The sequence below is a fragment of the Mirounga angustirostris genome, unplaced genomic scaffold (genome assembly GCF_029215605.1).
Source record: "Mirounga angustirostris isolate CCGP_5_RB_7025 unplaced genomic scaffold, mMirAng1.0.hap1 SCAF_2, whole genome shotgun sequence".
NCBI classification, from domain to species: Eukaryota; Metazoa; Chordata; class Mammalia; order Carnivora; family Phocidae; genus Mirounga; species Mirounga angustirostris.
Window position 1 is genome coordinate 88432510 of NW_026991710.1, and position 25026 is coordinate 88457535.

Consider the following 25026-nt stretch of genomic DNA (forward strand, 5'->3'; position numbering starts at 1 on the left):
GAGTAGATAACTTTCAGTGTCCTTCCTAAAACGTGATTCTTCAAGAGCCTTAGAAATGAGGCTTCATTATCAGGCAAAGGGCCAAGCACGCCACCTACAGCAGGAAGTCATAATCCTTCTTTGTTAGGCAGCCAGCTTATACTTTACCATAAATACACTTTATTTTTTCAGATTTTATTGACTTACCATGTCATTATTAACCAGGGCCAAGTTCAAGGTTCTGACAATCTGATTGAAAGTCACATTTCAACTACTTTAAAATCATTTGTGAACTTAAGTAGGTTGTATGGGAAGATGTTAGCGGCTACTATTTTAGAGAGCAAGAGTACAAAGAGAATCAGGACATGTTGAAGATCATATCTACAAGCAAGTAGTTTAATTTTTAGTAATTCTCTAAATTCAAAAAAAATCAGAAAACTAACAATGGGTAATTATAGAGCATATGAGGTGTGTTTTTTGTTGCTGTTGTTAAATTTAAAATAACTTATGAAGAGCATGACAAAAATAGTATTCGAACAGAGTGCACTTGAAATTTAGCATATTTTGCTGACATCACTTGCCTATAGAAAAATTAGAATGGATCACAGAATGAATAGAAAGGACTCACTACGCTTTGGTCACATTTTTATAAGTACAGCGTGGTGTTCAAACTTTTAGTGTGGGGGGAATAATTAAAAGGATCTGAAATTGGGAAAAGAACAGATTGTTCGTTATGATCAATTAAACTGAGTCGTAAGAAACTGACTTTTCAGTAGATAAAAAGTTATCTGATATCAACAATTCTAGTGTCAACTTAACATTAAAGAGAAATCAGAGGATTTAACTTATAGGAGAAGGAAGGGAAAGCTCCTAGGAGCCGTTATCACGGAAGATTAAAGGACTTTGTCTTAAACTCATTATACAATTCATACTTAATATCTCCATCTCAGCATTTCGGGTTTGGTCTCATACCAATAATAATATTGTCATCTCTCTTACCCCGATTAATTTTCTTTTTATATTATTAGCTACTTTGATCTTCCAAGTCTATTCTTTTTTATCTATTCCTGGATTAGGCTTGCTGCTTTACCCAGGCTACATGCTGAAATAAACGCTGAGCTTTCACTCTCCGCATACAGTTTTCCTGCCAGTGGCAGGTTCTGAGAGTTTTACTCCCCCACCTCCCCCTGCCCCACCCCCACCCATCCTTCCCGCAGCCTTAAGCCTCCTGCACCTGCAAATTCTGCACTTTGCTCTCCCATCGTCCTCCTGTCTCTGAGTGGAGGAATCGGTCCCTTCTTCCTCTGAATCCCGGTTTATTTTTATTTTATTTTATTTTATTTTTAATTTTGAATCCCGGTTTAGATAAAGCAGCAACCCCGTCTTTTTGCTACCGAGGTGGGCGCGGGGACCCTTTAGGTAGAGGTGCTGCTGTTGAGGCTGAGTCATGTCGGCGGCCTGTTCATCAGGCAGAGTTTATACGCTCAAATGACACACGGGTAACACGAGGAAATCCGACAGCCAATCGGAACGCAAGCATCTTTGTGTCAGGGGCAGTAACTGCCGTGCCCAACCCGGAGGAGAGGCGCAACTGGACCACCGGGCGAGCGCGTCCCCGTTTCCGCTCGGGCGTAGCTGATTGGAGGCGGGGAGGGGGGTGGAGAGAATGCGGTGGGCGCAGCCAATCCGGGACGCCCTCCGCCGCTCTTCTGCCCGCCCTCCGCCTTGCAGCGCAGTTAGCAGGGGGCGTGCGGGGAGCCGGCCCCGCAGTCAGCTCGCTGTCTCCAAGGATTCGCCGAGGAAGCTGAGGCTGCGGACGCCGGCGCGCAGGCCATGGCCTCCCCCGGGCTGCCAGAGCCCCCCGCCGAGGGCTCGCCCTGGCCTCTGCGCCTGCTGCACGCCCCTCCCGGGCTGCTGCGGCTGGACCCCACGGGCGGCGCGCTGTTGCTGCTCAGCCTCGCGGCGCTGCTCGGCTGGAGCTGGCGGTGGCGGCACCGGGCGCGGGGCATCCCCCCTGGGCCCACGCCCTGGCCCGTAGTGGGCAACTTCGGCTTCGGGCTGCTGCCTCGGTTCCTCCGACGGAAGAGTTGGCTGCGCCGCCAGGCGAGGGCCGCAGGAATGGAGCCCTCGGCCCTGAACCCGCAGATGTTCCTGGCCGACCTGGCCCGCGTGTACGGCAACGTCTTCAGCTTCTTCGTTGGCCGCTACCTGGTGGTGGTCCTCAGCGACTTCCACAGCGTGCGCGAGGCGCTGGTGCAGCAGGCCGAGATCTTTAGCGACCGCCCGCGGGTGCCGCTCGTCTCCCTCGTAACCAAGGAGAAGGGTGAGCCGGAGCCTTGGGGATCGCGGGCCGCGTGAACGCGCGATGCGGCGCCTCCTGCGTCCTTTCCAGCCGGCGCACCTAGCCCACCTGCATCCCGCCCCGAAGTGGGAGGGCGGCGGCGACGCGTCCCTTTAACGGGGCCTTTACGATCGCATCGAGCTGCTGGATGGGTGGCTCGTTAATAGTCCAAGATCACAAGTAGGAAACCCGCAGGAAAGTTGAGGAAGGGTAATGGGGACAGGGGTGGGGGTGGGAGACAATGTGTGAAAGCCAGGCTCGACCTTTCCAGGCATATTCTGTCCTTCCCAGAACAAGGCCTCGTTCTCAAGGCTGTGTCTCCAGGGGGAAACTTCGGCCGTGTTAGAAGGAGGCAGGGATATTTTTTACACCTTCTGGGTTCTGAGTGAGAGTTTAAGAAGATATTTTCTATAAGATAAAAGGTCCAGAAAACACGTTAGGAGCCTATGGGCAAACCTCTTTTACGGGGTTTATAGCCTCTGATTTCTGGTTCTGGAAATCCAAGTTGGGCAGTTTCGAAGGTTGGGGAATATATTATCCACTGCAATAAAAGATCACCTTTACCCTTCCCCTAACTCCACCCCCCCCCCTTTGTTTATCAGTCTTACTCTATGTCTTACTGGCTGGTATAGATCCTAGACTTTTTTGTCTGAGTCAGATGTTAATTTAATTGCCTTTTCATCAATCAGGTGTTAAATTTAAATGTCTTTACCTCGGGAAGCTTTTTCTTACTTCCTCTCCGACTTAGGCTCCCTTTTGGAACCAATTTCTATGCACAATTGCTTTTCCTTTACTGCACTTAACAAAACTGGGGCTGGATAATTTTGTAACTGGATGTGGGTCTTCATCACTAGACTGACATCTAGGAGAATATGGAATGTGGCATAAAGAGATCCAGGCTTTTTAGAATCTCATTAAGCCAGAATTTTGCATCGGGATTTTAAATGAATAGTAATGATGATCATAATGTTTTAAATGTCCCACAGAAAAACAAATTTCACCGTTCATAATTCACCATTTCCCTGCCTTCACACATCGCTGCTGCTTCTATCTAGAATTTTCTTCCCATCTCATGGCTGCCTGGAGAACTGCTGTTTGCTTTTCTTTTCCCTCCCTTTTTTTTTTTTTTAAGATTTTATTTATTTGACAGAGACACAGGGAGAGAACACAAGCAGGGGGTGTGGGGGAGGGAGAAGCAGGTTCCCCGCGGAGCAGGGAGCCCCATGTGGGGCTGGATCCCAGGACCCTGGGACCATGACCTGAGCCGAAGGCAGACGGCCAGTGACTGAGCCACCCAGGAGCCCCTCTTTTCTCTCCCTTTTCATTAAAAAAAAAAATTGTGGTGAGATACACATTAACAAAAAATTTGCCAACTTAACCATTTTTAAGTTCAGTGACATTAAGTCATTCACATTGTTGTGAAACCATTACAACCATCTGCAGAACACTTTTCATCTTGGAAAACTGAAACGTTGTACCCATTAACCAAACATTAAAAAAAACTCCCTCCTTGGGGCACATGGCTGGCTCAGTTGGTAGAGCATTCAACTCAAAATCTTGGCGTAATGAGTTTAGGCCCCATGTTGGGGGTAGAGATTACTTAAAATTAAACAAAAACAAACAAAATCCCCTCCTTCCTCTCTCTACCCCCTGGCAACCACTGTTCTATTTTCTGCCTCTACAAATGTGACTATTTTAGGTACTTAATATAAGTGGTATACAATATTTGTCCTTTTGTGACTGACATATTTCACTTAGCATCATGTTTTAAGGTTCTTCCATGTTATAGCTTGTGTGAGAATTGCCTTTCTTTTTAAGTCTGAATACTACTCTGTTGAATGTCTATAATACATTTTGTTTATCCTTTTGTCCCCTGATGGAACTTGGGCACTTCAAACTTCTAGCTATTGTGAAAAATGCTTCTAGGAACATGGCACACATCCATTCAAGTCCCTCCTTTCAGTTCTTTTGGGTAAAAACCCAGAAATGGAATGGCTTGATCATATGGCAATTCTCTATTTAATTTTTTGGGTAACTGCCCTACTGTTTTCCATGGTGGCTGCGCCATTTTACATTCCCTGTGGCAGTGAACAAGGTTCCAATCTGCCCTCACCCTCAGCCACACTTGTTATTTTCTGTTTTTTCATACCTGCTTGAATGTCACCTCTTTAAGAATGTGTTCCCTGACCTACTTCTCTACTCCACCAAAGAGAGGCTACCCTTTCTCCATGATAGCACTGTTTCATTTTTTTTTTTTTAAAGATTTTATTTATTTATTTGACAGAGAGAGACACAGTGAGAGCAGGAACACAAGCAGGGGGAGTGGGAGAGGGAGAAGCAGGCTTCCCACTGAGCCGGGAGCCCGATGCGGGGCTCGATCCCAGGGCCCTGGGATCATGACCTGAGCCGAAGGCAGCTGCTTAACGACTGAGCCACCCAGGCGCCCCAGCACTGTTTCATTTTAAACTCCGTTCCACTCCCAACCCCTGCCAATCAGCACATCTCTTCACTTCCTCCTGCAGATCTGCAGTTCTGCATCCATCTACTTTTTTCCATCTCCATTGTCAGCACCCTCAATCAGTACCATCATTTTTCATCTGATACTTGAAGCCTCTTAACTAGCCTGCTTGCTTCCACTCTAGTTTTTTATCCACACAGCAACCGGAGGGATCTCTTTTTTTAAATTTTTTAAGATTTTATTTATTTATTGGATAGAGAGAGGGGACAAAAGCAGAGGGAGTGGGAGAGGGAGACGCAGGCCTCCTGCTGAGCAGGGAGCCAGATGCGGGGCTCCATCCCAGGACCCTGGGATCATGACCTGAGCCGAAGGCAGACGCTTAACGACTGAGCCACCCAGGTGCCCCAGGGATCTCTTTAAAAACCATGAATCAGGGACGCCTGGGTGGCTCAGTCAGTTAGGCGGCTGCCTTCGGCTCAGGTCATGATCCCAGGGTCCTGGGATCGAGTCCCACATGGGCTCCCTGCTCAGCGGGAAGCCTGCTTCTCCCTCTTCTGCTCCCCCTGCTTGTGTTCCCTCTCTCGCTGTCTCTCTGTCAAATAAATAAATAAATAAATCTTAAAAAAAAAACAAAAAACAAACAACAAAAAAAACCATGAATCAAACTGTGTTTCAGCTCCCCAGCTGAAATCAGGTTTCTCCAACTCCATCCTTGACCGACTGTGCCCTGAACGACCTGGTTCCTGCCTGTCTTTCTGACTTTAGCTCTTTTCATTCTGCCTTTACTTGTAAATTTCAACCTGCTCTAGACAAATTAAGCAGATTCCTGCCAAACTTGTGACTGTTTCAGTCTGCTGGGTTTGTTGTCCTTGGACGTGGAATAACTTTTCACTTGACTGACTCCTTATCCTCTCTCAGGCCAATTGTCACCTTTGAGTCCTATTTTAGACACTGCACAATATCACAACTTATTTTATCTCATTCATATTTCACTCATTAAACACCTTGAAAATATTTAGGTTACTACCAGCCCCACCTACTAATGGAATATAAACTCTGCGAGGGCTAAGATTTGGTTCATCATGTGAACCACTGTTTCCCTACTTATTGGTACAAGTAGGTATCAAGAAATGAGTGAATATGTGCATAACAAGCATCTGTTGATGTACTTACCACATTATATTGTAAATTTTTTTGCATGTCTTTTCCTTTGGATTCTTTTTTAAGGTATGAGTTAGATTTTCTTCTTTGAGGTCCTTCCTGGTGGGTTTGTGGTTTGCTCAAAAATCTGTGATAAATAGTTTCTAAGTATTAGTTGGGTCACAACTTATTATTAGATCCTTTATGTAGGAAAGGACTGGGAACTGGGGGTAACTTGGTGTTTCAGCATCTCAAAACATTCATTCCCCCAGAAGACAGTTAGGATTTTTTAGGTGATACTGCTCTGGTATTCTAATGGATGTGTGTTGGGTCATGTGCTTTGAATTGAGAAAAATACTGTGGCTGGTGAAGGTGATTGACAAGAGAAGGAGAAGGAAGAACCATAGGCTACAAAGGAAATGCTTGTGGGGTTAACTTAGAGTAGAGAACAGATCATCTGAATAGGAAAATGTAGATAGCCGAGGAATTTTTTTAATGGAAACTTTTCAAGGGTGAAGAATAAAAGGGGAGAATGTGAGTTTATTTCAAGATGTCCCTCAAAGGATGAAGGACCAGACAAATTCTGAGCAGACTTTATAGATCAAGAAATGGATAGCCTGAAGTTATCAGCCTGAAGAAGAGAAGCCATGGGAGCTAAAGGCTGAGCTCAGCAAGATTTGAGGAGTGCCCCAGCTACCTTTGGCCACTGTTTCCAATGGCAGAATTGTAAAACGTGAAATTGCCTAGGAAACAGATGTGTAGAGTATAGGAGAAAGAGAAATGGTATTAGGAATTAGAAGTCAATAATATTATTTATTACAAGATAATTTTGGAGAACGTTGCTGCTGAAGTTGGGGAGACTAGCAGAGAAGTGAATGTTTCATAAACAGTGATGTGCATGGGCAGGCTTGAAATAGTTGACAGCACATTGCCAGAAAGTTCTAGAATGTGGGAGTTTGTTTATTTTGTTTATTATATTTGAATTTTTCAAAATCTCATGCTTAGACAAGTTGATGTCCTTTCTAAGCCCATAAAAACTATAGTAAGCTGGATATCCCATAAAGATATTTCACATTAGCCATGGCCATCACACTCATTACTCTGATTCTTTTCCTAAGCAGGAATAGAAAATAAAGTTACAAAGTCAGAGCCAAGGCTACCAAAAGAGTGCTTTACTCTTAAGTGTGGTCTATTTCTTCTAAAAGGTTTGTGCACATCACATTTTTATTATAAAATATTTCAAATATGAAGTTTAGAGAGCAATATAAATTCATTTATTTACCACTCAGATTTGCTTCAGATTCATAAACAGTACATAGCTTCATTTGGTATGTTTTTTAAAAACTTACATATGTTATTTATTTGTTTGTTTGTTTGCTTGAGAGAGTGCTCTCAAGATCAGGGGGTGGGGGCGTGGGGGGGGAGAGAGGGAAGAATCTTTTTTTTTTAATTAATTAATTTATTTTTTTGATGTAGTATTCCATGATTCATTGTTTGTGTATAACACCCAGTGTTCCATGCAGTACATGCCCTCTTTAATACCCATCACCAGGCTAACCCATCCCCCCACACCCCTCCCCTCTAGAACCCTCAGTTTCTCAGAGTCTATAGTCTCTCATGGTTCGTCTCCCCCTCCGATTTCCCCCCCTTCATTTTTCCCTTCCTGCTATCGTCTTTTTTTTTTTTTTTTTTTTAAACATATAATGCATTATTTGTTTCAGAGGTACAGGTCTGTGATTCATCAGTCTTACACAGTTCACAACGCTCACCATAGGAGAGGGAAGAATCTTAAGAAGGCTCCACACCTGGCATGGAGCCATGTGTGGGGGCTGGATCTCACAACCCTGAGATCATGACCTGAGCTGAAATCAAGAGTCGGATACTTAATTGACTGAGCCACCCAGGTGCCTCAAATGTATCTTTCCACTTCCGGTTTTTGTTAATTGATTTATCTATTTCCTTGTTGACAGAAATTAGATCCTTTCTAATTTTAAAAGATTGCTAGAGGCTTTGAACAAGAGTGAAAGCAAGCTGCAGAGCCATAAAAATGGAAAGTAAAATGGAAATTGGAAGAAGTTTAAAAGTAGGGTATAGACCAGTCAGTATTACCTACTTCAAAGGGGAAAAAGATGCAAAATGAAATTAGGAAATAAAGGTAGAAAATGAAAATTCATCTGGGGAATTTAAAAATGAATGAGGAGGGGCACCTGGGTGGCTCAGTCAGTTAAGCGGCTGCCTTCGGCTCAGATCATGATTCAGGGATCCTGGGATGGAGTCGCGCATTGAGCTCCTTGCTCAGCAGGGAGCCTGCTTCTCCCCTGCCTGCCATTCCCCCTGCTTGTGCTTGCTCTCTGTCTCTCTCTCTCGCTGTGTCAAATAAATAAATAAAATCTTTAAAAAAAATAAAATAAAAATGAATGAGGAAAGCAGGATAACCAAATTTTGTAGTAATTGCGGTAAAATAGGTATTTGAAATAGTCATGTACTCATATCAAGAAGGCCTGAATTCCCACTAAGAGGAACACTTCTGGGCGCCTGGGTGGCTCAGTTGGTTAAGCGACTGCCTTCGGCTCAGGTCATGATCCTGGAGTCCCGGGATCGAGTCCCGCATCGGGCTCCCTGCTCGGCAGGGAGTCTGCTTCTCCCTCTGACCCTCCTCCTTCTCGAGCTCTCTCTCATTCTCTCTCTCGCAAAAAAAAAAAAAAAAGAAGAGGAACACTTCTATGTCCCCGTGGAAAGAAAGGACAAATATAATCAGTAGATGGATAGCACCTTCTCTGCTTCAGGAGGAAGAAAATGTATGTGTGATAACTGTAAATCGCATCAAATTCAATGTATTTTAAGTATTTTTACTTTAGTGTATATTCATTACTGTAAAACATAAAACATGGAAAAGGAAAAAAGAATTCCTTTCCATTTTTTTCAAAAAGAATTGAAAATCATCTGTGATCACTGTCATTTTGAGATAGCCATTACTGACATTTTTATGTATTGCCTTTATCTTAGCCTATTTGAGCTGCTTTAACAGAGTACCATAGGCTGGGTGGCTTATAAACCGCAATTTATTTCTTACAGTTCTGGAGGCTGGGAAATGAAAGATCAAGGCCCCAGCAGACTCCGTGTCTTGTGGGGGCCCACTTCCTAGTTCCCAGATGGCCATGTGTAACCTCACATGGTGGGAGGGGGGCAAGGGAGCTCTCTGGGGCCTCTTTTGTAAGGGCACTGATCTCATTCATGAGGGCTCCACCTTCATGACCTAAATCACCTCCCAAAGACCTCACTTCAGATACCATCACATTGGGCATTAGGATTTAACATATGAATTTGGAGGGGACACAAGCATTCAGCCTGTGGCAACCTTCCAGTATTTTTTCTATTTGTACATGTATTTTTTTTTCTCTTTTAAAACTGTAGATTCAATTAGCCAACATATAGTACATCATTAGTTTCAGGTGTAGTGTGCAGTAATTCATCAGTTGCGTATAACACCCAGTGCTCTTCACATTGTACATGTATTTTTTTTAAAAAAATATTTGTTTCTTTAAAATGGAATCATATTCACACTCTTTAAAATTGTTTTTATCACTTAAGTTTTCTGACTATATTTCCATATTATTCAATATTCTCCTGCAAAGCCCATAAGAGCCATACAACATCTGTTTCTGAGAATGTATCACGGTCAATTTAGCCTATCCTGTGTTTGGTTTGAAGTGGATTTTTGTTTCAACTGTCCACCACCCGTTCCTCTGAAAAGCACTCCCCTTTGAGGAACTCCTTGTCTTCACCACCCGTTTGTACCCACTAACTGTGGTTGGAACATGAGATGTCTTATCTTTATATGAACTCCCCTCTCTGGCCACAGTGATTGGTCAAGGGATAGACCGTGATCAGAGATGACCTGATCAGAATATCTTGCCTCTCTGTATCCGTGGCTAGTCTGTAGGCTGGGCACAGAACTCAAGAATATATTCACAGCATAGTCCAGAAACCTCAAGTCACAAAATAAACTTGAGGCGTTCCAAATTGGTATCATCATGGGATACCTGCCTGAAGCATTTGAATCCTCCTCCAGCATTTTCCGCCTTGGATCTGGCCTTTTCTCTCTGGTGGGGAAAACGGGAGATTAGGAATCCCAAGATCAGGAATCCCTGATGCTTGAAAGAGCTGGTTTGCAGTAGGAAAAAATGAAGCCAGGCAGAAAGTAGTGAAAAATAGGTGAGTTGTGTGGCCTTTAGTCTTCTTTGAGCTGATAACACCTGGCTCTTCCTGGGTTTGGTTCCACAGCCTAATGGGCCCTTTTGCCAAACCTACTTAAAGATATATTTGTGTCCTTCCGCCCAACAAGAAGAGTCCGGATTTTTGCTCTGGAGCCATTTTTATGTTTTAGTGTTACTAGCCTCCTTGAAATGAAGCCCTTGTATATATCTGTGACTACCATTGCTTTTCAGGGCTAGGAATGGAGAGGTCAACGACTGTCAGATGAGCCTGAACCTCTTTCAGACATTCCTAAGACCTTAAGCCATTCTGGCATTCTCAGGCACGGTCACTTTGGTCACCTCTTTTGTCTTGTACTTCATACCTGTCAACTTGTCAGATGTCCCAATCCTCAAATGTTAGCCACTTCTGAGAAGGTCCTCTCCATCTCCTTGCCTCATCTAAACCTGATTTCCCTCTAAAGATAATTTAGCCCTTCTTGAAACATCCTCTTTAACTTTGCTCAAGTTATATTTCTAAAATGTGCCTTCATACACCTTTATTTACAAATGCAGCATCCGCTCACGTGTCCTCTCTTGGTTTTTTTTTTCTCTTTTTTAAAGATTTTATTTATTTATCTGACAGAGAGAGGGAGAGAGCACAAGCAGGGGGAGTGGCAGGCAGAGGGAGAAGCAGGCTTCCCGCTGAGCAGGGAGCCCGACGCGGGGCTCGATCCCAGGACCCTGAGATCATGACCTGAGCTGAATGCGGATGCTTAACCGACTAAGCCACCCAGGCGCCCCACATGTCCTCTCTTCTGAGAAGTGCTTCCTTCCCTCAGCTGACATGGTGCTCCTTCCTTTGTCTGCATTACAGCTTCAATACACCTCTGACATACAGCATTCAATCAATACATCCTAACAGTGCAACATTCAATACAGTCCAACATAAAACATTCAATACAACACATCCCAACAATGCCGCATTCAATAAATATATTCCAACTCTGCAACTTCAGGACACTCTAACATACAGCATTCACAACAGTATGTAACTTCAATACAGTCTAACATACAACAGTGAATTTGGATTGTTGGTTGATCTAGTTCCTCAAAAGACTAACATCTTAAAAAATGGGATTGTGTCTTTTTAATCTATATGTCCTTAGTAACTGGCACATAGGGGACTCTAAATAAATATTGGAAAAACTGTTAAAAAAGAGGCATTTTACTAGAGAAAATATTTCTAAAATACAAATGCATAGTTGAAAGATTGTAGATGATACAGACTGAGGATCTAATAAAAGAAAAAGTTTCTTGAGAAATAGGACAAAGCAAAGATGTCATATGTGATACCTTAAATTAGATGGCAGTTAAAAGTAGTGTCGGGGTGGGGTGGGAGGGATGGGGTGACTGGGTGATAGACATTGGGGAGGATGTGTGCTATGGTGAGCAGTGTGAACTGTGCAAGACTGTTGAATCACAGATCTGTACCTCTGAAACAAATAATGCAATATATGTTAAGAAAAAAAAAGAAGAAGATAGCAGGAGGGGAAGAATGAAGGGGGGGAAATCGGAGGGGTAGACGAACCATGAGAGACGATGGACTCTGAAAAACAAACTGAGGGTTCTAGAGGGGAGGTGGGTGGGAGGATGGGTTAGCCTGGTGATGGGTATTGAGGAGGGCACGTTCTGCATGGAGCACTGGGTGTTATGCACAAACAATGAATCATGGAACACTTCATCTAAAACTAATGATGTAATGTATGGGGATTAACATAACAATAAAAAAATTAAAAAAAAAAAAAAGTAATGTCAGATCCTGAAGTTAGGAAAAAGAAGGCGGCCCAACAACACTTAGCGTCTGAATGCTGAATGCAGCAAGACTTGGCCATGGTTAAATGCAGGAAGAGTGACTAAGCTCTGGTTGCCTAGGAAATAGTTTATGGGCTTTATTGAATAAAGGGAGAGTTCTAGTTTCATTTCCATTTCTTCTCTGTCTTGATAATCACACACCAAACCAGAGGGACTTTTAACAGAAGCACACACACCCTGTCCATGGTGAAATGAATCTACAATCCTATACCACAGTATTTGAAGACAAAAAGTAGACCTAGGACTGGCCAGTGACTTCATAGAGTGGAGGATGACCACTCCTATGTGTCCACATGGGGCCAGGGTGTACGAGTGGAATGTGAGACAGTTTACCCTGTGGAACCCCAGAAAGTCTCAGGAATTGGAGGTACCAGTGATTACAGGAGTCAGGGATGAGCCACTGAGTTTGAAATGCATATAAAATATAGTTAGACCAGTTCCTTATCACCACACCCACTCCCTCAGAAAACAGAAAGTAGATGCTCTGGACACTCTTGGGTTTTAGTGACCTCTTGCACATGGATGTGGAGTGGGTGGAGTGAGGGCAGAGAGATACGACCTTGTATCACGCAAAATGAAAAGCTGCCTCTAGATAAAGAGAGGACTCTTGAAGAGCTTCACTTTGAGTGAAAGATTGAATTTGACAAGGAACACCCAACAAACCTACCAGTAACAAAAGAAAACAAGGAAATTTTTCTGTCTTGGCTTGGACCCTGGCAGAGAAAATGTTCTCTCCTACCTCCAATCCCTGCTGCAACCATCCTGCCATTTTAGCACCAAAGCAGCCACAGACTATATGTAAATGAATTACAGTGGCTTACTAACTGGCTGTGTTCTAGTAACCTTTATTTATAAACCCTAAAATTTGAATTTCATATTTTTTGTATATCATGATGTATTGTTTTGATTTTTTCCAACCATTTAAAAATACAAAAACTAATCTTTGTTGACTGACCATATAAAAAGAGGCAGCAGGCTGGATTTGACCTGTGGACTGAAGTTTGCTGATCGTTAATCTAGACTTTAAGTAAATGTGTTAAAAATTCAGTCTGTTTCTCTAATGCAAAAAAAGGCAAGAAAGGAAAGGGAAAAAAGAATAGATACAGTAGGACAAAGTTCAAAATAATATATTAGAAATAAATTAGTAATTGTATTAAATGTAAATGGAATAAATTGGCTAAAAGATTGCTAGAACGGATTTTTTTTGTTAGAATGGATTTTTAAAAATCCAAATGTATGTTAATTAATTAATTTTTAAAAAGATTATTTATTTGAGAGAGAACACATACAAGCATGCATGCAGGGAGAGGAGCAGAGGGAGAGAATCCTTAAGCAGACTCCCACTGAGCATGGAGCCCGACCCTGCTGATCTCAATGACCCATGAGATCACTACCTGAGCCAAAACCGAGCCGAAACTGACTGAGCCATCCAGGCACCCCCAAAGGTATGTTATTTTAAAAGAGACATACACTTCCCCAAAAAAGAGACATACCCCAAACATAAGGGTACATTAAAATTCAAAATAAAAGAAAGGAAAATGTTATACTAAGACAATAGTTTAAAAAGAAAAGCTGGTGTCTTTTTTTTTAAAGATTTTATTTATTTATTTCACAGAGAGATAGAGCAGGAACACAAGCAAGGGGAGTGGGAGAGGGAGAAGCAGGCTTCCCGTGGAGCAGGGAGCCCGATGCAGGGCTGGATCCCAGGACCCTGGGATCATGATCTGAGCCGAAGGCAGACGCTTAACGACTGAGCCACTCAGGCACCCCAAGCTGGTATCTTTTTGACAACGTATACTTTAAGTCAAACTTCATTGTTAAGAAGTAGTGAATTAAATGATGATAAAGGAAGCTTTTTATTAAACTAGGAAGATACAATAATTTTAAACTTGCGTGTACCTAAGTATATATGTACCTAAGAGCAATGATAGATACATAGATATAAATAGCTATATAGCAAAATAATGTAGCAAAACTTGCAGAACTGCAAAGAGAAGTTGATAAATGTACAGTTGTACTAAAATATTTTAACATAAGTATTTGAATAATTGAGAGAGCAGGAAGATAAAAATTTGCTAAGGGTACAAAAGATTTGATTCCAATATTTATCAGGCTTTTTCTATTGGACATATAGAAAACCCTGTATCCAACAACTGATTTAGATAAAAATTCTTCTCAATTTTATTGGAAATTTTATTAAAATTGATCACGTACTAGGCTAAAAAGTAAGCCTCATTCGTGTCAAAAATCAGTATAAGACAAATTAACTTAGGTAGCAAAAAAATCATAAAAAATTTTAAACAAGATTATAATGAAAATACATGCAAACAGTACTTGTGGACTGTAGCTCATATGGTACTCAGAAGCAAATGTAGAATCTTAAGTTATTTATTAGGATAAAGGTCTGAAAACTAGTGAGTTAGATGACCAACTTTATATATCTGGAAAATAAAAAAGCATAAAAGAAAAAAAAGGAACATATCATTATAATTTTAGACAAATTCTTCCAGAGAGAAAGAATATACCCTGGCTTATTTTAAGAGGTCAGTATATTCAGACAAGTATATTATGAAAGTGGAAATTTATTGGCCATTTTCACTTGTGATTATGAATTTAAAAATATATTACGGGGGGGGAACGCCTGGGTGGCTCAGATGGTTAAGCGTCTGCCTTCGGCTCAGGTCATGATCCCAGAGTCCTGGGATCAAGTCCCACGTCGGGCTCCCTGCTCAGTGGAGAGCCTGCTTCTCCCTCTCCCTCTGTCATTCCCTCTGCTTGTGCTCTCTGGCTCTGTCTCTCTGTCAAATAAATAAATAAAATCTTTAAAAAAAAAAATATTGGGGGAGGGTGCCTGGGTGGCACAGTCGGTTAAGTGTCTGACTCTTGGTTTCAGCTCAGGTTGTGATCTCAGGGTTGTGAGATCCAGCCCTGCGTTGGGCTCCACACTCAGCTCGGAGTCTGCTTTGGATTCTCTCTCCCTTGCCCTCTGCTCCTACCACTCTTGCTCTCTCTCTCTAAAATAAATAAATAAATCTTTAAAAAATATATTAGGAAACCAAATCCAACAATTAAAACCATAAAAACACTATAACCAAAATTGGATTTATTCTTGCATTGCAAGCAGGTTCAATTATCAGAAAGAAGGTAATTTTCAAATCTATAAATTAAATGCAATTCTAGTGAAAATCCCAAAAGTTTTTTGTTGGTAGAACTTGACAAGCTAAAGTTTTATAAAAGAGTGAGGAACCAAGAGTAATAATAATAATAATAATAAACAATTTTGAAAGAGAAGAAGGAGGGGGGACTCCCTATTAGATGTTAAGACTTACTATGAAGTCTTATTTATATCTTAAAAAGCAACAGTGATGGGGCGCCTGGGTGGCTCAGTCGTTATGCGTCTGCCTTTCGCACAGGTCATGATCCCAGGGTCCTGGGATCGAGCCCCGCATCGGGCTCCCTGCTCCACGGGAAGCCTGCTTCTCCCTCTAAGCCTCCTCACTGCTGTGCTCTCTCTCTTTCATGCTCTCTCTCACTCTCAAATAAATAAATAAAATTTAAAAAAAATAACAGTGATTAGGACAATGTGCTTTAAGCACTTCGTAGAGTAACTTGGCAAGTCTTCTATACATTGAAGATGTACATTTTTATGACTCATCAATCCACTCTTAGCAATGTTCTCAAAATTCTGAGGAAGTAAAAAATGTAGAATAAATATATTTTCTAAAAATCTTTAGAAATTTGCCTCCCATGCATTTTTGCTTTAGCAAAATCAGGGAAGGAAACTAGAAAGAGGAAGAAGTAAAATCCAGGAAATGGGTTCAACACAGGAGAGTTTAAGAAAATTCTTAATAATGCCACACAGAAGTCACCAAACACCTGAACAGAAGATCTGGAAAGGCAGCCGTTGCAGATCTGAGCAGATGTGTGGCAGAGTCCAAGGAGAAAAGCCAAGCTGATAGATTGTCTGATTCGTTTGACCACATGGATGTGTGTATTGAAGGACACTTTATGGAGGTATTAAAGATTGTGAGAAGATTTAACCACAGAGAAGGGTCTGTATTTACAGCATCTCGGTGCCCGGCACACAGTCGGCATTCAAAAATATTTGTTAAATACGTGAAGCATGTCCTCAAAAGTAGCAGAAATGAAGTCAATTAAAAATGGGAAAGGAGGACCAGCTGGGACAATAAAGGGCACCATGGAAAATAAGAGGGTGAAATAGGTGACGGGAAACAAGGGATATTTGAAAACAATTTGATATAACATCTCAGAACAACTCTGTTGCGTTTTGGTGATGGGGGATGTATAACATAAGTGAGGATCAAATAAGGTAGAGTTGTGGAGACCTTGAGTTCAGATGTTTTTAAATTAGGGTTGTTGCTAGCAACAGACAATTTGGAGTACCTGCCAGTTATTCGGTTCCAAACTGATAGCCAGGGTTATAATCCAGTTGGGCTGTTGATTTATTCAGTTAATATTTAACAAGCTCCTCCTGTATCCCCAGAATGATGCCAGAAGCTGGGATCTTAATGGTCAGCACAATCCGATAATGTCCCTGCCCTCCTTCTATTCAGAATGCTGAGAATATGGGGATATCCAGCCTGAAGCATTAAAAAATGCTTTAAAAAGCCTGGACTTACTCTTACGAAGGCCAAGAATTGGAAATTTACGCTGACTCTAGAAATTGAAATTCATTGCTTTTCATTTCACCAGGAGTTCCTACCTATCATAATAAGCTTTATCGGGTATGATTTTTATTATTAGGAACTTACACTATCATGATAATACAACTTTGCTAATCATTCTTCTTGGCTGGTAATCTCTACCTGTAGCTGAATTTTGCACAAGGGATTTGACAAACACAGAACACACCTCATCATAGGTCCTGCTCAGTAGGGTCAGGCATTGCTCTCTCTCACCTTCTTTTCTCGTGGTCCTTTTGCAGGGATTGTATTCGCACATTACGGTCCTGTCTGGAGACAACAGAGGAAGTTCTCGCATTCAACTCTTCGTCATTTTGGCTTGGGAAAGCTGAGCTTGGAGCCCAAGATTATTGAAGAGTTTAAATATGTGAAGGAGGAAATGCAGAAGCATGGAGAAGACCCCTTCAACCCTTTCCCCATTATCAACAATGCCGTCTCTAACATCATTTGCTCCCTGTGCTTTGGCCAGCGCTTTGACTACACCAATAGTGAGTTTAAGAAAATGCTCAGTCTTATGTCACGAGCCTTAGAAATCTGTCTGAACACCCAGCTCCTCCTGGTCAACATATGCCCCTGGCTTTATTATCTTCCCTTTGGACCATTTAAGGAATTAAGACAAATCGAAAAGGATATTACCACTTTCCTTAAAAAAATCATCAGAGACCATCGAGAGTCTCTGGATGTAGAGAACCCTCAGGACTTCATAGACATGTACCTTCTCCACGTGGAGGAGGAGAAAAAAAATAACAGCAATAGTAGCTTTAATGAAGATTACTTATTTTATATCATTGGTGATCTCTTCATTGCTGGAACTGATACCACAACTAACTCCTTGCTTTGGTGCCTTCTGTATATGTCACTGAACCCCGACATACAAGGTAATTAACAGATGTTTCCTTCATTCAGGCAAAGCCAGATTATTTAAATCAGTATCAGCAACTTGGGCGATCCTGTGGCTCCTAGCACTAAGCAGTGTCTTCAGGCCAGAAAACAAAGTGGAGACACTTGAATCCCACAGGGAGTTGGGAAGGTGTTAACAGCGAAACTGCCAAGTTTCTAGACGGTAGGACTAATGTCATACCTTCTTGCCCCTGCTTTAAATCTCTACAGGTCTGATTCTGTGTGAAATGTATGTTAGAGGAAAACTTTTTAGAAAAGAAGGACAATTTAGAGCTAACAGGAGTTACAATGATTATCTGAACCCAGTCATCTTGTTTTGAAAATGGAGAACAGAGACCTAGAGAAGTTATGTGACTTTCCCGAGATCACAGAGCTACTTCCACCATATCGATACCGATAGGTGGGGTCTGGCAGTTCACAGTGGAAGACCACAGAAGAGGACAGTGTATTGCTTTTCTATTGCTCCTATAACAGGTCACCACAAACTTAGTGACTTAAATCAACACAAATTTGTTATCTTGAAGGTCCGTGTCTCATTGGGCTAACATCAAAATGTTGGCAAGGTGGCATTCCTTTCTGGAGGCTCTAGAGGAGGATACATTTCCAGCTCCCTTGGCTCCTGGCCCCTTTTCTCCATCTTCAAAGCCAGGGATATTGCAGCTCTTCTCACCATTTTCTTTGACTCATATCTCCCTCTGACACTAAACTGGGAAAAGTTCTTCAGTTTGAAAACCCATGTAATTCATGCATACCCAGAAAATCCAGGGTCATCTCCCCATCTCACGGCCCTTAATCAAATCACACCTGCAGGGTCTTTTTTTTTTTTTAAGATTTTTATTTTTATTTATTTGACAGATAGAAACTCACCGAGAGAGGGAACACAAGCAGGGGGAGTGGAAGAGGGAGAAGCAGGCCTCCTGCTGATCAGGGAGCCCCATGCGGGGCTCGATCCCAGGACCCTGGGATCATGACCTGAGCCGAAGGCAGATGCTTAACAACTGAGCCACCCAGGCGTCCCACACCTGCAGGGTCTTTTTTTGCCTCATAAAGTAGCATATTCATAGGTTCTGGTGGGTTGTGGTGTGGACATCGCTGAGGGGCCGTTTTCTGTCTGTTATAAATGAGATTATGCTTCCCGCATTAGTTAACTCTTGATGAGTACCAAATTATCCCCAAATTTCACAGCTTAAAACAACCAGCATTTACTGTCTCACAGAGTTTCTGGGGATCAGGAATCCAAGAGCAGCTTCGCCCAGTTGGTCTGGCTTAGGATTTCTCAGGAAGTTGTCGTCAAGATGTTGGCTGGAGCTTCAGCCATCTGCAGACCTGACTGGGACTGAAGGGTCCACTTCTAAGATGGCTTGTCCCCTTGGCTGTTGGCTGCAGGCCTTACCATTTGGACTTTTCCATAAGGCTGCCTGACTTGGCAGCTGCCTTCCCTCAAGATGAGTGACCCAAGAGAGAGCGAGTACCCAGACAGGAGCCACAGTGTCTCTTATGACCCAAGCTCAGAACTGACGCCATCACTTCTCCTTTATTCTGTTGGTCACACAGACCAACGTGGTACCTGGTGGGAGGGGACCGTACAAGGATGTGAACACCGAGAGGCAGGGATCCCTGGGGGCCACGCTGGCTACCTCACGTTGTCTGACTGAGAGAGTCAGTCTCCTGTTCCTATGAGAGAATGATTGAGAGGACTCCCTAATTCCAGAATGCTTTCTCCTTTACCCATCTATCTGTTCTGCTGGCCACTTTCCGAGTCACAAGGTGGTACCGGGTCCCTGGGACCAGCTGCCTCTACTTGGATATGTGACCAGTGCTTCACTTCTCTGAGGCTGAGTCAGGTCTGAACTGCCCGCTTAGCAGTTGTGGGTATGATGTGATGGCAAGTATGCATAGGATGGCAGTCTCAATTCTCCTGCCTTATCTTCTGGTTTACTATTTGTTATTCTTTCTTTTTTTTTTTTTTTGTAATAGAAAAGGTTCAGGAAGAAATTGAAAGGGTCATTGGTGCTGACAGAGTCCCTTCCCTCACTGACAAGGCCCAGATGCCCTACACGGAAGCCACCATCATGGAGGTCCAGAGGCTGACGGCGGTGGTGCCGCTTGCCATTCCTCACATGACCTCGGAGAAAACAGGCAAGTCTGGGATCTCTCTCCTTTGAGTGCCCTTGAGGGAAGCCCTGCCTTTAATCCATAGGAGTTGAAGTGACGGTGTGCTGACCATTCTGAGGGTTTAACACCATGTCGTGGATAATCAAACATCAGGGAACATTTTGGCCCTCAGTTGTCTATTATTGATGTACTGGCATTCCCGCCCGGCTTGTTTTCTAAATAGCTCTCTGGACTTCAGAGCATGCGCACTTACACTGTCAAGCAAATTCTACCATTTAAGATGGCTATATTGGCAGGAAAAATGCCGGAATTAACAAAGGCACCTTTCTGTCTTCTTGGAAGGTCAGAAGAGCTCATCTAAATATGAAATTAAGTATTTTAACGGGGAATTACCCTACTTCACCTTTTACAGTTCTACAACTGAAGCACAAATATGACTTGGAAGAGCCCTTCTGATTCCAAGGGCACCTGTTTCAACTTCCCACCTACACGGAGATGTGTCCATTGTGTCATGTCTTTGACACGTAAGCGGCCAGACTCTATGTAAAATCCCTCATAAGAAGGAACTTACCTCCTCTGGAGATGCCCATGATGTAACAGGCTTAAATATAGGTGTAAGGCAGTTGTAGGAAGCAATAACTTATAAATGACATTGGATCACTTCATGTTTTCTTCTGTCCAAGTTAGATGCACTGTGTGTGCTGTATCTTTTGGGCACTGTTTAAAGTGCATATGAACTTGGCAGCTGCTGAGAGCCTGTGTTGACTTCCCTGTACAGTTGACCCTTGGACAACACAGGGGTGAACATCGTGGGTCCACTTATATGCAGATTTTTCTTAATAAAAACATTGGGGGCGCCTGGGTGGCTCAGTTGGTTGGGCGACTGCCTTCAGCTCAGGTCATGATCCTGGAGTCCCTGGATCGAGTCCCGCATCAGGCTCCCTGCTTGGTAGGGAGTCTGCTTCTCCCTCTGACCCTCCCCCCCCTCATGTGCTCTCTCTCATTCTCTCTCTCTCAAATAAATAAATAAAATCTTTAAAATAAATAAATAAATAAATAAATAAAAACATTGGAAAATTTTGGGGAGATTTGTGACAATTTGAAAAAATTCACAGATAAACTGTGTAGCCTAGAAATACCAAAGAAATTAAGAAAACAGTATACCATGAATGCATAAAATACAGATGTAGATATAATTTATTTTATCAATTACTACCATACAATACAGTTGACTCTTGAACAACATGAATTTGAACCATGTGGGTCCTCCTATGTGCAAATTTTTTACACTACAGTATTGTAAATATATTTTCTCTTACGATTTTTTTTTAATATCACAAAATTTGTAATTCTTCGGAAAGTTTACCTGGAATGTCCTATGATTTCTGTTTCAGTGTCTTCTCTTAATTGTAATGTTTTTCTGGTTTGATTTAATTCATTAATTCAACATCTGTTAAAGCAAATCCTGTGCCTTACCTCAGGCTGGGTCCTGGGAGCACATGGAGAGCATGCCAGTTGATAAGGTCTGGCCCCCACCCTCCAGCACCTCAATGTTTAGTCTCCACGAATTAAGTAGCTAGGTATGTAACTAGATTTCTTTTTCAGATCGTGATGTTTAGGGAAAACTATCAGTAAGAACATGTTTAATGACACTGGGTTCTTTTGTTTGTTTGTTTTAGTGCTCCAAGGATATAGTATTCCTAAAGGCACAGTGATAGTACCCAACTTGTGGTCAGTACACAGAGACCCAGCCACTTGGGAGAAACCAGATGATTTCTACCCTAATCGATTTCTGGATGATCAAGGACAACTTATTAAAAAAGAAACATTTATTCCTTTTGGGATAGGTCAGTTAAACTTTTATTTTCTTAATGGCATAATTAAAGAGGTAGAGCTAAAAGAATCTTTTATTATTTCATGATACTGTTTTAAAAATATATCTTTCCTGGGGAGCCTGGGTGGCTCAGTCAGTTAAGCATCCGACTCTTGATTTCGGCTCAGGTCATGATCTCAGGGTTGTGAGATAGAGCCCCACATTGGGCTCTGAGCTCAGTGCAGAGTCTGCTTGAGATTCTCTCTCTCCCTCTCCCCCCGGGCTCATGCTCTCTATCTCTCTAAAATAAATAAATAAATAAAATCTTTAAAAATATTTCTTTCTTAGCAAGCAAATGTAAGAGAAGAGGTAAATAATCAAGATAATACAGCCCCACTATATTCATTTCAGATTTTAAAAACAAAATGAAAGCATTGGTTTTAAATCCTTTAATATGACTAGAAATGTCCCTTTCTGAGCTGCACAAGTGATTATTTGAGTCTCAGGAAACTGTTGGCGTTAAGAGCAACTTGTAATCTTTTGCTGGGCTGGTGGCTGAGAGGCTGGGTTCTCCAACCTCACCAGTCCCTCTTTTAGACACCTGGATGAGCACATGTAGGATTCTTTCTATAAAAAAGGAATGCTCCAGAGATTCTCATTTGACTCATTTTCTCTTTGATCTTCCAGGTAAGAGCAAAGGAAAGAGATAAGTAGGTATGGAGGAGACAAGAGTAGCCTCGATCTGTCTCTAGTTCCAGTCTAGAATGAGGATAGGTTTTCATGAGTAGGAGTTAAAATGTGAATTTAGTACGTAAAAATTCTGATCAGCATATTCTTTGGGAAGCCATGAGGTATATGTGGCCATTTTATTTTAAAATTCTCTAGAGGTGCCTAGGTGGCTCAGTCATTAAGCAAATGCCTTTGGCTCAGGTCATGATCCCAGGGTCCTGGGATCGAGCGCCACATTGGGTTCCCTGCTCAGTGGGGAGCCTGTTTTCCCTTCTGCCTGCCACTCTCCCTGCTTGTGCTCTCTCTCAAATAAATAAAATCTTAAAAAAAAAAACCCACCTCTCTCTATCTTCATTTAAAACACTTAATTGAGATATTTCATATAAAATTGCTCTGATCTCAAGATAGGAAGAGTGATGGTATTATAATCCCAACTTTCTCTTCTGATCTCATTTTTAGGGAAGCGGGTGTGTATGGGAGAACAACTGGCCAAGATGGAATTATTTCTGATGTTTGTGAGCCTAATGCAGAGTTTCACATTTGCTTTACCCAAGAATTCTAAGAAGCCCATCCTGACTGGAAGATATGGTTTAACTCTAGCCCCACACCCATTTAATATAATCATTTCAAAGAGATAACACGTCCAAGAAGAGAATGTAAATACATTTCCTCCTCAGCAGATTCTTCCTTCTGCAGTTGACGGCAGACCCAGCAACGCAGTGGCCCCAGGTTAGGTTCAGATGAGAGGGAGACCAGAATGTGGATGGAGCTTGCATCTTGGAAGATTCCTCAGCAGGACACTTCCGTCACTTTAGCGACGCCCGTCTGTGACTTAGGGGATGGGGACCCGAGTGCCAGCTCGGGAAGCAGGAGATCTGGATTTTATCCCCCGTGGCTTCCACCAGTGAACATTCCTCCTCATCACTCAGTGCCTCACTCATTCCGTGTGTCAAATGAGTTTAAGAAAACGTGCCTTCTCTCCTCTCTCAGCACTAAGGAAGGTCAAATGCCGCATGTCTTTCCTGACATCACCAAAACACTGTTAAGTCCTGAAGAAGCTGAAGGAGGACCCACAAGCTCAAGAGCTATGACAGCACGAAAGTGGGGTTCCGACTTGAACACTTTGCCAGAGAAAGATGTGGGTTTCAGTCATGACGAGTTAGAGCTTTTCTCTGCACAGATCCTATGTTGGTCTTGGGAGGGGGGAGGCTTGTTCTGTAGCTGTTATCTTTTCGTTTGTGATGTAGTTTTTTACATTTTGTAGACACAGACTCAAGTGCCCTTGTCGGGTATGGAGGGGGAGCCTGTTGTTTGAGTGTGTGTGTCTGTCTTCTGTTTCAGCTGCAGCCACAGTGAGGCTTGGCTGAAGAAGAGGCTTCGTGGCTCCGAGTCCCTCTCTGCTGAGCTGCTTGCAAACATACAGCTCTGCCTTTCCACTAGAGCCCTGAACCGTGAGCTTGGGAATTCTGATACTGGGATTCCTCGGGAAGGATTCAGGCTATGGTTCTCTCTCTCTCTCTTGCACGGGCTCCGTACATCTCTCACCTTAGTACCTCGCAGAGACACAGAGGCATTCTTAATCTTGTTAAGAGACCTACATCGTTCCTTAATAAAGACAGCCCCTTCAGAAGAGCAGTTCTCAAAAAAGCACTGACCCCTTTCAGGGGCTATTTGGAAATGTGTAAGTGCATCTTCGGTTGTCACAACGATGATGGAGCTATTGGCCTTTTGCTGCGTGCAGCCAGGATGCTGTGTCTGAGCAGACCTGTACCCAGAGGAATAATCCTGCCTACTCTGCCAGTATTTCCCCCAATGAGGGCAAGCTCCAAAGAATGACCAGCCCTCTCCTGGATTCTCCCGTAGTGCTCCTGATAGAGAAGTAACCACGATAATAAGATGTGCACCCACAGTTTGGAGCCTTCCCTCCTGCGGGCACCATACTTAGTGCTTGCCTTGTATGCCTACATCATTCTTACAGAAACTCTATTAAGAAGACATTATTTGTAGCTGACCGAGCTGAGCGTCAGAGAAGTGAAGGTACCTAGTTAGAAGGTCCCGTTGTTCATTTCAGACCCACCAGTCCTCGTGACTGGAGAGTTCTCTCCTTACCACTGCCCTGTATTGCTGTCACCTGATCCCATGGGAGTCTACTGGGCGTTTTCAGTGCAGATGGATGAGGTACAGGCAGATCTCTAGGTGCCTTGAGGACTTTCGTCAACTAAAAAAAAAAACAAAAACAGAAAACCAAACCAAATAAACTAACTGCCCAGGAATTGTGAGCAAATGGAGTGGTTGTCTAGATTTGTGATGAGAGGATGGTGTGTGGTTACACTGTACCTTGAGCAGGACAGTTTGTTCCTCAGCTGGAATTTTATATGTTTTTGCATTGCCCTAATAATTTGGCATTAGCAAGTTTATTACTCCTGAATTTATACATACATTTTCAACATTCCTAACCGAGCAGTTTGTTTGTAGCTTGCTTGAAAAAAACAAACAAACCTGTTCTGTGAGATTCTGTTGAAATCAGATGTTCATTAAACTCTTCAATATAATGCCTCAGACTGTAGCACTTTAAAAACATCTTTATATGGTAAATCACTGAAAGGACTGTTAATGCTGTCCTTGTATATGTTGGCATTTTATGATTTTGTACCTTATGATTTATTTGAAGTGTAAAAATCATAATACTTTGTTTTATATATCTTCCTAATGCCTAATTTTTAATCCTCATCTTTAGCATAATTTTTGGTGCTTTTATTAAACTTTCAGTTTTAACTGAA

The 25026-nt window shown here is 42.5% G+C and overlaps 1 protein-coding gene across 2 annotated transcripts; it reads left to right on the plus strand.

The window, feature by feature from the left end:
• Window positions 1–1698: 1698 nt before the first annotated feature.
• Window positions 1699–25026, plus strand: LOC123848333 (cytochrome P450 2U1). 2 transcript variants are annotated; one of them, XM_045880617.3, is made up of 5 exons: window positions 1700–2302; window positions 16932–17567; window positions 19567–19728; window positions 21384–21551; window positions 22706–25026. In XM_045880617.3, the coding sequence occupies exons 1-5, from the start codon at window positions 1813–1815 to the stop codon at window positions 22882–22884; spliced, it is 1635 nt and encodes a 544-aa protein (XP_045736573.1). In that variant the 5' UTR covers window positions 1700–1812; the 3' UTR covers window positions 22885–25026. The 2 variants fall into 2 exon arrangements, with proteins under 2 accessions (XP_064441010.1, XP_045736573.1); XM_064584940.1 differs by lacking the exon at window positions 21384–21551 and having other exon boundaries at window positions 1699–2302.